Source organism: Lytechinus pictus, chromosome 3 (assembly GCF_037042905.1).
Source record: "Lytechinus pictus isolate F3 Inbred chromosome 3, Lp3.0, whole genome shotgun sequence".
Classification (NCBI taxonomy): domain Eukaryota; kingdom Metazoa; phylum Echinodermata; class Echinoidea; order Temnopleuroida; family Toxopneustidae; genus Lytechinus; species Lytechinus pictus.
The window spans coordinates 65289174-65303595 of record NC_087247.1 but is presented as its reverse complement, the minus strand read 5'-3'; the positions used below and the strand labels follow the sequence as shown (position 1 = coordinate 65303595).

Genomic DNA, 14422 nt, shown 5'->3' with positions numbered 1-14422 from the left:
ATTTTTTTTTTGAAATTTTTTACTCACATGCATCTTTACATAAAATAAGGCATAAGAACAATATTGTTAGTCCAGGTATGGACCTTCATTCTTGTCATAGTCTTTTACATGATAGATTCGAAAGAAATGTTTTGACATTTGACATCTTTTTTTTTCAAAGGTGACAGTGACTTTCAGTGTGGCTGTAGAATGTTATAAAGATAGGTAACAAGTGGAACACCTCTGGCAGTCTCGCCTGCATTACGCAATTCAATATAGCAGCAATGCTGCCTTTGAAAACAGCTAATAAATTAATTTTACTTACAGAAGAAAACACTAAAATGATACTAAAATATTATGTCCATTGACCAAAAATGACCTATGACCATGATCATGACATGTGAACTATGTGCAAAACAATCATTCATACTTGATTACCCTTACATGTATGTCGATGTTTTATGAGCTAGATCCATAAACTTTCTAAGTTATGATGCCAATTCAACACAAACTGCCAACATGGCCAGAGTTCAGTGACCTTTAAATGACCTTTGATCTTCGCCATGTTCCTGAAACGCGCACAGGGTATTAAGGGATACTTGATTGCTCTTATTATGTCCACGTTTCATGAACTAGATTCATAAAATTTCAAAGTTATGATGACAATTCATAAAATAACCCCAACATGGCCAAAGTTCGTTGACCATAAAAGACCTTTGACCCTAATCATGTGACCTGAAACTCAAGCAGGATCTTCAGTGAAACACTATTACCCTTATGTCTAAGTTTTATGAACTAGGTCCATATAATTTCTAAGTTATGATGACATTTCAAAAACTTATTAACCTTAGTTAAAGGTCAAGTCCACCCCAGAAAATTGTTGATTTGAATCGATAGAGAAAAATCAAACAAGCATAACGCTGCAAATTTCATCGAAATCAGATGTAAAATAAGAAAGTTATGACATTTTCAAGTTTCGCTTATTTTTCACAAAACAGTTCAATGCACAACTCAGCGATGTGCAAATGAGAGAGTCGATGATGTCCATCACTCACTATTTCTTTTGTTTTTTTATTGTTTGAATAATACAATATTTCAATTTTTATAGATTTGACAATAAGGACCAACTTAACTTAACCATAAACTGCTAAAATAATGGTAATTCCAAATGTTCAGGGATAAACAAAACTTTGTTTCACTTGACAAGGAGGAGAAAATTAGAATATTTCATATTTCATGTAATAAAATACAAAAGAAATAGTGAGTGGGTGACGTCATCAGTCTGCCAATTTGCATACCGACCAGGATGTGCATATAACTGTTTTGTGAAATTAAGCGAAACTTTAAAATGTCATAACTTTCTTCCGATTTTGATGAAATTTTCAGTGTTTTGCTTGTTGGATTTTTCTCCTTTTTTTCAAATCTACTTTTTGTTGGGATGGACTTGTCCTTTAAGATTTCGATATTGAGTCCCCCAACAGGGTCTAAGATCATTGACCCTTAATGACCATGTGACCTGGAACTAAGGCAGAATGTTCAGTAATACTTGATTACCCTTATGTCCCAAGTTTCATGAACTTATGATGTTATGATGACATTTCAAAAACTTAACCTTGGATAAGATTTTAATGTTGACGACACCGACGTCACCGCTGCCACCATCGGAAAAGCGGCGCCTATAGTCTCGCTCTGCTATGCAGGTGAGACAAAAATTGTTTCCCATTAATAAAATTTAAAGGCAAGGTACTTATGTCTACAAGATTATGAGTCATAGAAGTTCTAACATGAAAAAAAATGGCTCACCTTACCCCACCTTCCCCTATAAACCCCCTCTATGTTTTGAGAATCCCCCATTGAAGACAGTACAAATAAATCTAGATTAATTGTCATATATACATGTACATGTATGTTCATTCTATTTCAAAACTGACTCTTTGCACCCCCTCTATTTCAAAATCCTGGATGAAGTCCACCAATGTATTTACATGTGTTTAGTGATGTAAGCCTTCATTTCATCTGATAATAAATTCTGAAAAGGATTTATCTTAAGATAACTGTAACTTAATTTAGGATGTCAAAATACCTCTTTAATGTTGATGTAGGCAACACTGTACAACGTAGAGCATTGGATGAAGAATAGCATGCAGTGCAGCAGTACATGCATTATGCATAGTAACATGACCCAAACCAAACAAACCACTATTCCCTAGATACTCTATACCCAATCTTCTGTGGTTACTACACTTTCTTGCATTGTTAATATTGAAGCAAAAGACATGACAGTAGGCTTCTCTAAATCAACGGTCAAAATCACAGCACACAGTCACTTCAAACTGCTAGAAACCTCTCTTTTACAACCTACATGTATGCTTTTTAAAGTTTATATTTCATACTGCATTTCTTTGTCAAAATATATTTCATATCAATAAAATAAGTTCAGATGGATAATATGTTTATTTTGTTTAACGTGCAATAACATTTCAATCAAATCAAATCTCAAATCAATTAATATGTTCACAATGATACAAGGGGAAAAATTAATGGCTTTACAGCTTTTAGAGCTCATAAAACATCCAAACTACACATAGGAAAACAGCCGATGATAGATGATAAAAATATTTCCAAATGAGATGGGGTTCGCACTTTACAGAACCAGGCAGATAAGAGATCAAAATGCACAGATTATTGTTTAAAAGCGATCATAATTACCAACTTCGAACTTGAAGAGTTCACAATATCCCTAAAATCCAATTATTTGTTAAATTGTGATAATTTATTTTTCAAATAATGCATTTCCTTTCCCAGAGACAGGTGCACCATCTTTCCATGGACCTATTTTTATCTTTCTTACAACTGGGTTGACTCATGAGATGGCATCATAAATTCTGCTCCATATTTTATACAAAATATTAAAATCCTTTTTATAGTACACAGGTTGAATCTCTATTAAACTGGATAGTCCAATACTCCCCCTACCCTCCACACACAAACATACAATCTTATTAATTAAAAAAAAAAGTAAAAGTTAAACCAATATAATAACATCAGCATACTGTAATACTGTATAAAATACAGTTTACAAGCATTCACCAAAAGTGAATGATTGTCCTGTGCTACTAGTAATTTGTTCCATACTTCCATGATGGAAGTTCCATCGCATATTATAGCATCATCATTCTTCATGTGCAATTAATCTGATAATACCGAACCCATTTTACCCTTCTCTGATTAGTCCACAGACATTTATTCCAAAGTAAACATCATGAACTGCAATGCAAGGTAAGAAAATAAGTGAAATTATGTGAGAATATTAAAATTGGTTCTGAAGTTTAGATTTAATGAACACAAATGCTTCATTATTTTTTCATTGAAGAGTTTAAAAAGAAATAGTTCTTTGAAAGAGCACACAAGTTCAATGACAGAACACACTCCAAAATACAAGCAAGATCATTCATCCCTCATTAGTTGTTTACTCACCATTTCAACAAAAGCAGACTCCAAGGCTCCAACCACTAAGCTTTCTACAGACATTTCCTTCTCTGTAAATGGCCATTTATTGGGCCTCTGATCACCTGACCTTGTAAACTGTCTCTGTTCTATTGAGCTATTAGCAAGGAGATCATATACTGATTCTAGTTTAGCAAAGATTCGTGTATGAAGAACACGAGATGCCATTACTGATACTCCTGATCCAGCATGACCATCAAAGATTGCAAAATATGTTAGCGGAATCTGATCAGAATCCTGAGTGAAAAAAAAAGAGACAAAGTGACAAACTATGTTCATTATTCATTCATGAGCAGGAAACTATATCTTTATCAAAATATTAGTAAAAGAACAATAAATATAATGATGAATAATATTGAGTATCATCAAGTACATTAAGGTAGGCCTACATGTACATGTAGTATGCTATTGAGGTACCATCCCATTTTGTGTCAATTCGTCCCAGAAATGAGTGCATAAATAGGTTAAATTGCATTTCATATGACAGTATCTAAACCTCTGGTCTCACTCCTCAAAGAATATGTAATGTATGATAACAAAAAATTATACAACTTTGATAATGATGCACCTCATACAAATGAAAAGTTACCCACAAATATTTATTTCATTTTTTACTTGGTTAATGCATATAGGCCATGTTGTTAAAGGGTGTGTATATGCTTCCACTTTTCAGGCCAGAATCAGCGTTTTTATACGTGATTAGTACAAAACACGGTTGCGTCCATGCTTACTTTCATTTAAACGACGTTTCAGGATGCCGATCGTAAACTTACAACAAGGCATAAGCGATATTGTGTCTCGCCCATTTGTGAAAGTAACCAGGAAATATCAGGATTTGCGAGGGCACGCAACAGAATTGCATCAAAAGTTCATTGTAAAATAACTGGGATTGAATAACATTTGTCATCTTGCACATAAACTTTAACGTTGACCTGAAAATAACCTTTGACCTTACCATGTGACCTCTAACTGCAGCATAACATGCAGGTCCCCTTAGTACATCCACCATCCACGTTTGGTTGAAAATGAGTCTTGCACGTAAACTTGAACGTTGACCTGAAAATTACCTTTGACCTTACCATGTGACCTCCAACTGCAGCATTACATGCAGGTCCCCTCAGTACATCTACCATCCTAGTTTGGTTGAAAAGTAACTAACGGTTGCGGAGTTATGTGTCATAATGTTTGAGACGGACGGACGACATTTGGATCCCTAAGTCTTGCCTTCACAATGTACGTTTCAAAACGTTGTTTGACCAGAATCAGGGTTTCTGGGTAATTAAAAACAGAACCACGATCAAAAACGTGTTTAAATGACGTCATTTGGTACATGCTTCTGGTGAGATAAAAATCCCCAGGCAAATGTAGTCGCACGGTTCTAACAGGGACTTACCTCCACGGAATTACTTTTATCTCTCTGGTTCTAATAATGACCAATGTACATTTGCATATGTGTGATTATTAAGTTAATTCCTATCACTATTACTACTTGTCATCGAGATTAATGTTGAGGGATTTACAAAAAACTTGGAACATGAGTTATGATGAGGCCCAGTAGCATAAGCCCAAGTAGCATAAACAAATACATGTAGATGTCTCATTATTTTTATACTTAAATATTCATTATTTTGTCTTACTATTAGCCTCACCATGGTGGCAAATCTATTTAAGTAGCTCCATGCAATCACTAAAATATCGGAAATTGTTCGAAGTATAAATAATAGTCGGCCATAACGACACCAAAAAAAAAATCGAAAAAAGGCGCGCCCAATTTGACCTCACTTTCTGCACATCAAGATTTTGCCTCTGAAAAAAGTAAGCATAAACAGCACTCCCAGAACCACGTTTGCGATCGGCGTTCTGAAACGACGTTTGAAAATGCTGATACTGTCTCTGCAATGGAAGAATAAACAGACCCACAGACTACTGTGTATACTTGCAAACACTGAAAAAAAATGATAAAAGAAAATGCCTATAAGAGTATATAGAATAAATGTCCCCATAACCCCCCCCCCCCTGAACAAAAAAAAAGAAAAGAAATGGAACAAAGAGAATAAAAAGGAGGTATCCTGGCTGTGCATTACCTACATGTATATAATGCAATTGGGAAAAAATATATTATCACCTTTAGGGCATCTTGCCCCCGCCGCCACAAAATATCTTGGTGCTGCACCTATACTAATTTTTCTGTACAGGTATGTTAGCAATCATGACACAAGAGTTACTTGCACAATAAATTATGAGGACAAGAATAGTTTGTTGACCCAATGACTAAGAAGATGTGAAGTGTTTGGAACTGTGATTCATATCATTCAATATTTATAATGTAAATGAGATTTCATGTCTACAGTATGTACAACTACGATGAAAAAAAATATTTGAATGACAAACACATTCTGTACGTATCACCATACTTACAGTGAAGGCAATAACACAATACTTAAATTTTCACTGTGTTGTTCATGTAATGTATGGCAAAACAGCCTTATAAAATTTTGAAGAAATATTGATCGAGCCCAGTTTCCTATAAAATCGATTCAAGATTCTAATGATATTTTTTTAGAGTACCATATCGAACAGATACATAGATGTGCAACTCCTATCATTTTATTCATACAACCAGGTGTTAAAATGAAGGAGCTACATTGTACTTTGTGAGCAGCCGATTTAAAAAATTCTCAAACCAAGATGAAACATGTGTACAAGTGCATGTATTAGAACTAATAAACCCTGAAAACAACCATTATTGAGAATGAAAAGCTATAACTACAAGGCAAACCCTGATTTTGTAAATAGGCGTCTTATAGACGCCTAAATAGTACACATAAGTGTATGGGATGAAATTAAGATGGTGTTTTCGGTCACTTTATATTTCAATTTTTGAAGCACTATTATTTTCGAACGCAATTTTTTTGGGCTTCATTTTTGTAACATATCACAGCCACAGGTGACAAGTGTGACCTTCTAGCTCAGATTTTTTTTAAATCAAACCAATGTTAACCAATCACTTTAAGGTATTAAAGGTGGTGTAAGAATTTTTTTTTGCTTTTTCGGAAATTGTGTTGCCAGTGTAACATTATATTTTGGCCAAAATTTTGCCGTTTAAAATACTTTATCAGTTTTCTACCAATTCTAATGAAAGTTGGCTCACACATTGGTTTTGAGGTAAAGATGCGCAAGACACATTTTTGCATGTGTTGGAAATTGTGTTGCCATGGTAACGGTATATTATGGAAAAAATTATGTATAAATATTGCTATTCCAACTACTTTCTCAGTTTTTAACCAATTCTCATGAAATTTGGCACAGACATTAGTCTTAATGTGAAGATGTGCAAAACATATTTTATTCATATATAAAAAATTGTGTTGCCATGGTAACAACATATTAAATAACGAAAATTAGGTGAAAAACTTGTGGTTTTAACTACTTTGTAATTTTTAAACCATTTCTCATGATGATTGGCACAGACATAAGTCTTGAGGTGAAGATTTGCAAGACACATTTTTGCATGTGTCGGAAATTGTGTTGCCATGGTAACGGTATATTATGGAAACAAAATTTGTATAAATATTGCTATTCCAACTTCTTTCTCAGTTTTTAACCAATTCTCATGAAATTTGGCAGACATTAGTCTTAATGTGAAGATGTGCAAAACATATTTCATGTCTTTATAAAAAAATCATGTTGCCATGGTAACAAATCAAATATAAAAAATTAGATGAAAATCTTGTGATTTGAACTACTTTATCAGTTTCCAACTGGTCAATTCTCTTAAAAATTTGGCACATATATTAATGTTGAGGTGAAGATGTCTAAGACATATTTTTGCCTGTATCAGAAATCGTGTTGCCATGGTAACAACATATTATATAATGAAATTAGGTGAAAATCTTGTGGTTTGAACTCTTTCATTAGTTTTCAACCAATTCTTATAAAAGTTGGCTCACACATTGGTTTTGAGGTATAGATCTGCAAGACATATATTTGTGTGTGTTGGAAACTGTTGCCATGGTAACAGCATATTAAATCAATAAATGTGTAAACATATCCTGTAGATTGAACTACTTCTTCATTTTATGACATAGGCATAAGCTCATGAAATTTAGATAACATATGTTTTGAGGTAAAATAATCTGCAAGACACATTTTCTTATTCATCAAAATATGTGTTTGTATGGTAACTACACACACCAAAATAAGATTAAGACAATGGTCAATGCTATTAAACTTTTGTTTGGCTACATAGAGAACTACATATAGTACATGTAGCTGTAGTCTTAGTTCTAGTTCTAGTTTTAAGGGGGGTTGCTAGACCTCTAGATCTGGAACTACAGTCCCTAGCTTTAGATCTAGGCCTAGATCTAGTCCTAGAAATAATCCAACATTAGATCTCTAGCCTACTTCCTTTTTCAGGCCTAACGTTAGATGAGTAGATCTAGACTAAGACAGGAATAACCGTCGTTTCTGGGGATTTATTTAACAATTTCTGACATTTTACTATGGGTGAGTGGAGCCAACGCAGTTCAGCGGAACAACCAAAATACAGAGACTGAAGCTTTTGGTCTAATCTAGACTAGCCTATATTTACTATTTTTTCATTAAGAATCTACATTGAGAGTCTACAAATCTCTAGATCTAGACCTATTACATGTAGACCTAGATTGATATAGATCTAGATAGGGTCTAACTTTTAGTCTAAGTTATCTAGTCTAGATCTTGGCCAGCGTTAGAGATTCTAGATCAAACAGTAGACTAGATCAGCCAGTCCTAACGTTAGGGCTACTGGCTAGGCTAGAAATATAATCTAGAATAAATAGATAGCACAGACTAACGTTAGGCCGAGATCTAAATTCTTACATAAATCTAGGCCTTAGTCTAGACTGAGCTGTTGGTCTAGGTTTAGGCCCGTTTTCTAGTCCTGGACCTAGAAACCTAAACAAGTCCCCCAAATGTTTAAATAAAATAAAAACTCTTCAAAGAAACAGATATGGACCTAAAAAACAGGAGTAGAGTTTTAGATGTCTTGGACTAATTCTAACTTTAGCCAGGCCTAGTTGGCAAGCAATGCATGGGCATAGCGATAGTCAGATCTAACAGTAACACTGTAGACAGGAATAACCGTCGTTTCTGGGGATTTATTTAAAAATTTCGGATATTTTACTGGCATATCACATTGCCTTGGTGAGAGGCCAACGTAGACTGTCATAGTTCAGCGGAACAACCAATAGACCTAGACCAATACTAGTAATATGTAGCTTCACTTCTGTCTCGGTTGTTCCACTAGAATACGTCTTGCTTCAGGAAAGTAAAAAAGTCAAAACATTGTTCAATTCTCCTCCAAACAGATGGATACTAGCTGTAGATCTTGGGCCTAGGCCCAAGACTAGTCTCAAAAGTTTCAAAAATTTTCCCTTACTTATAGTTAGAATAAAGATGTCGACCTCTTAAGTTATTGTTTTAGATCTAGTCTAGACTCTAGAGTGGGTGAGGGGAATCTATTCAATTTAGATTTTGACAAACATGAAAAGCAATAAATGGGACTGATACACAAAAAACTGTGTAAGTCAATTGGTTTGGGATTGAAATGTTTTAGTAATTAACAAAAATAAAGATAATCTGAATGAAAAATTCTTACCATATATGGGTGATGAATGTTTTTCTTTCACTACAATAGTTGTAATTAGTTTCCATAAAATCCAAATTTTTGAGAAAAACAACTTTAGTGACTTTTTTCAACTTTGTTGCAGACAATCCCTGCAGCAGTAATTTACTAAATTAAAAAAGGTGCTAGTCTTGGTTAAAAGAGGGCTTAACCCAGGTTTAGTTAAACCTGGCTATCAGAATACCAAAATAATTAAACTACACTTCGACCAGAGGTGAGGTTTAGAGGAGGTTTCGTTAAACCAGGGTTAACTTTAGACTATGGTTAAATTAAACCTGCTATCAGAATACGGGCCCATGAGTTAAAACCTTTTGGAGTCTGTTTGATAGTACTGTAGCAAGTATTTTGTAATCAGTACTAAGTAATGTAATTGGTCGCCAGTTACCTAATTCCATCGAGTCTCCACCTTTAAATAACAAAGTTACAACACCCTTTCTCTGCAAAAAAATAAGCTTACCTTTGCTATAACCTCCATTTAAACTATTTACAACAAGATCTTGTATATCAACCCAAAATTCCCTAAAAAACTCTACTGTTAATCCGTCGATACCGGGTGTTTTATTGAGACTCATTCCCTTTAACACATTTGTGGCATCTTTAATTGAGATCAGTCCCTCGCATTCTTTGGCTTCACTACCAGATAAATGAGGATGATTTATTTCTTTAAGATACGCTTCGATCAACAAAAGATCGGGATTTTGTGTTGTGTATAATGAAGAATAAAACTTTTCTACTGACTTTATAATTTTGTCCCTATCAGTTACTACTTTCTTTCCTATCTTTATCCCTGATATATATTTTTTTGTACTATTCCTATGTTCTAAATTTAAAAAGTATGAAATATTGCTCTCACTTTCTTCAAAATGTGTAACTCTAGACCTAACTTTTGCACCATCGCATTGCTTTTTGTAATACATATTAACTTTTCTTTGAACACTAATCATCCGTTCTTCTATCTCCGAATTACCTGCACAAAGTTGCACATATAAACATTCTAATTCTTTTTCCAATGAAATTAATTCTTCCTTCCAGGCTTTCCTAAGCTTCTTAGCAAAAGATATAGTATAATCTTTAAGTCTCAACTTACATAGGTCCCAAATATAATGAGGATCACATTCTGCTTTAAATTCATTTTAGTATCAGTTTTATAATCACCATTTTCCAGGAGTGAGTTATTCATTTTCGAGAATGAAGAGCCATGGGCAGCATTACGTGATGAATGTATTGTCATAGTAATAGCACAATGGTCTGGACACATTGAGACCGGTTTAATGGACATATTGTAAATGTAATCAACAAACTCATTTTGAACTAGCCAGTTATCTATCCTCGATGACATATTTAGATACTTACTTCTATACATGTAGGTATATTGTTTTTTGTTTTTGTTAATTTTTCTCCATACATCAACCATCTTAAATTTTTTAACAAATTGCATATATCCATTTGGTTTCTTATATATTGTTTTAATATTACCGTTCACGTCAATACTTGGATCGTTAACACAATTAAAATCACCTCCTATGATTAAAACATGTGAACCAGTAGTCTTACAATCATAATTACTCACAATCTTTTCCAACTTTAAGAAAAAATATTCTTTATTCTTCTTCTCTGTCGGAGCATAAATATTAACCAAAAATACATTTTTGTCATTTATTTTTAATAGTATCCTTCCTAAGACTATCTTTAAAACCATATACCTTCCGTCGTCTGATGAGTAAATCAAATTAACAGGTATTTGAGTATTCTTTTTCACTAAAATTGAAACACATCTGCTATGATTGCTTCCATATGAATTAAAAATTGTTCCATTCCAGTCTCTTTTAACAATGTTCTTTAGATCTTCTGTGAAAAACATTTCCTGTAAGAATATAACATCCGTATTTTTCTTCTCCAAAGAATGAAATAGTAACCTTCTTTTTTCTTTATTTCTTATCCCTCTCACATTGAGGGACAAAAGAGACATTCCCTTTAAATCATTCATTTCTTGCTCAAACCTTTTCTACGCCTTTTCCTGGTTTTTCTTCGACCTACTACTAAGTACTTCTACTACCACTACTACCACCACTACTACTACTACTTATACCACCACCACCACTACTACTACTACTACTACTACTACCACTACCACTACTACTACTAGTAGTAGTAGTACTAGTGGTACTATTACTATTAAAGTACTACTACTACCACTTTTTCTGACATTGATAACATCAATAATAATAACACAACAATTATTATCCAAATTGTTCATAAAGCATTGCAATGACTTCATGAATTATGACCCGATGACATGCATACTTGTATTAAACCTACATCATGTAAAATTTATTAGGCATAAAACTTGTGCAAATTGCCTACCTTGATTAGAAGACCATTACCAGGGCTTGTATCAAGTGTTTTCTCTAGACTGTGTTCATTATTGATAAACATATGTCTGGCAGCTGCCTGGTCTTCATTTAGTTTACTCTTCCCAGCATTCACAACTCTGAAAGAAAAGAACATTTAACTTAGCACAACATGTAATTGATGTGAAGTGTCTACAAGAATTATTTGTACACTTCATACAGCAATGCAAAATGAGAAGATGAACTATGTTGGAACCCAAAAATTCCTAACTTGGCCAACATAAAAATATAATGAATTATATATCATATGAAAGAGAGAAGGGCAGCCTTTGTTTTGAATCTAGTTGCAAATTTTGATCGGTCACACATGAATGATAATGAATCATAATGTGCAATAATGCACATTTTCAAATATTGCTGTGATCATTGAAGCATAAATGTAGTATGCAATGTTTCAATGAACATGACTTATTTCCTATTTTTCTGAGAGATGACACAATATGCTTTCATTTATAATATGCAACACTGTACGTAAGGATTTCAACCAGTATTGCGATTTTTTACAAACGATTCTGGACAAACCATATCTGACTGCTGTTGCCTCATTTACTTTTCTAAAAGGGGTGCAATGAGTCTCTTGCATGCGTAAATCATACGATTTGAAAAGCTACTCACGTGTATTCAGAACCAAAAAGATTTTCATTTATTGTAGGCCTATGTAAAGTGATGTGCACAGGTGTGTAAAGAGCTGCATGGATGAATAAGCATCCCATGCATCAGTGACATGGCATAGCTGCTATATATGATGATTTCAATTATCTTAATTTCACTAGAAAACATGATCTACAGATCAGACAGATGTCTGTTGACATATTTAGGAAGTTGTACATTTATACAAGTGGAGCGCCTCTGGCAGTCTCGCCTGCATTACGTGATTCAATATAGCAGCAGTGCTGACTTTGAAAACTAATAAAAAGTAATTATTCAGAAAAAACATGATTCATATAATGATTTAATACTATGTTCATTGACCCTAAATGACATTTGACCTTGATCATATGACCTAAGACTTGTCAGTGATACTTGATTACCCTCATGTCCACATACTATATCCATAAACTTTCAAAGTTATGAATGCAAATTAACAATTACCTCCAACATGGCCAAAGTTCATTGACCTTAAATAACATTGGACTTTAGTCATGTGACCGGAAACTTGCATGGGATATTCTGCGATACCTGATTACTCTTATACCAAGATTTATGAACTAGGTCCATACACTTTCATAGTTATAATGATAATTCCACAAATACCCCCAACTTGGCCAAAGTTCATTGACTCTAAATGACCTTTGACCTTGGCCATGTGACCTGAAACTCAGGCAGGATATTCAGTAATACTTCATTACCCTAATGCCTAAGTTTCATGAACTAGGTCTATATACTTTCTAAGTTATGATGGCATTTCAAAAACTTACCCTTAGGTTAAGATTTTGATATTGATTCCTCCAACATTGTCTATAAAAGTCCATTGCCCCTAAATGACCTTTGACCTAAGTCATGTGACCTGAATCTAAGGCAAGTTGTTCAGTAATACTTGACTATATAAACCTTATATCCAAGTTTCATATACTAGGTCTATATACTTTATGCTGTCATTTCAAAAACTTAACCTTCAGTTAAGATTTGATGTTGACACCGTCACCGCAGCCGTCGTCAGAAAAGCGGCGCCTGTAGTCTCGCTCTGCTATGTAGGCAAGACAAAAATGGTATCATATCATTGACTTCATTAAAATAGAAATCAATTCCTTGTCAATTTTATAGCCCTTTGCTTTCTTTCATGAACCTAATCTTTAGCAAAGCAACACTCTTCTATGTAGTGCATATTGCATAACCCATCACATACTGTTCAATGCAAGACTAGAAAAGTATAGAATTCAATTTTGATTGAAAGATACATGTATGTCCTTTGTCTTCAATCCTATTTATGATGGATAATATTCAGCTTTACATTAAAACATGGGTAAACAAAAAGGTAGCTTATTATTCATTCATTGAATCATCAAGTTAGTAAATGAACTGTGGGAAGTAGAGTTAAAACTACACAAGTATCCTCAACATTCATGAAATTGAATGTTCAAATATTAAAGAAAATCTTTGAACTTTTTTTTAACAGTTACATGGTACTCTTCAAATGTTATGTAATAGCACATTGTATACAACATAAGCAATTTGATAGGTTTTCAATGGGTCAGATAATATATAATAATCACAAATATACAAGCATTTGTTCATTTACATGTACACATCAGGAAACATCTCCACCCAAGTTTTTTTTTATACTAGTTAGTATGTGTAGTCAGGTTCAGCGAATAAGATTTGTTAATCTATTTTACTAAATCAAAGAGAGCATGGATGAAGCTCAAGCATTTTTGTATTTTATTTTGAACAGGTTTTCTTTTACATAATTAGGTGGTCTGTCTATGACAGATCACCTCTTATGTTTGTCCGAATTTTCTTTCTTTATTAGGTGGTCTGTCTATGACAGATCACCTCTTATGTTTGTCCGAATTTTCTTTCTTTATTATTTATTTATTTCTTATTTTTATTTCCTCCATTTCTTGTGGACAGCAAATCTCAGAAAGTTCATATTCAATAATCATCAAAATATCACGACATATCAACATCATTAAGACCTCAATTCTGCAAGAATCTTAATGTCATGACGTCATCATGACGTCATCTAGACGCCATTTTGTAAAATCACATTATCAATCATATCTCCATTATCAATTATCAAAAATAAATCAAATTCACATGACATAAACTTCAGATCAAGGGTCATCAGGTCATGTCATCAAAGGTCACCTGAAGGTCACGACGCGCGCGTACGCGCGCGTCAAAATTTTAAAATGCTAAA

At 33.8% G+C, this 14422-nt stretch overlaps 1 protein-coding gene across 1 annotated transcript in view; it reads right to left on the bottom strand.

Annotated features, from left to right (window-relative positions):
• LOC129256807 (protein phosphatase 1H-like) overlaps positions 1-14422 on the bottom strand; it is a 62373-nt gene that overhangs the window by 30545 nt on the left and 17406 nt on the right. The window contains exons 3-4 of the mRNA XM_064097574.1: positions 11516-11642; positions 3457-3723 (exon numbers count right to left, since the gene is read on the bottom strand). Coding sequence (XP_063953644.1) covers positions 3457-3723; positions 11516-11642 — 394 coding nt within the window. The remainder of the gene's footprint in view (positions 1-3456; positions 3724-11515; positions 11643-14422) is intronic.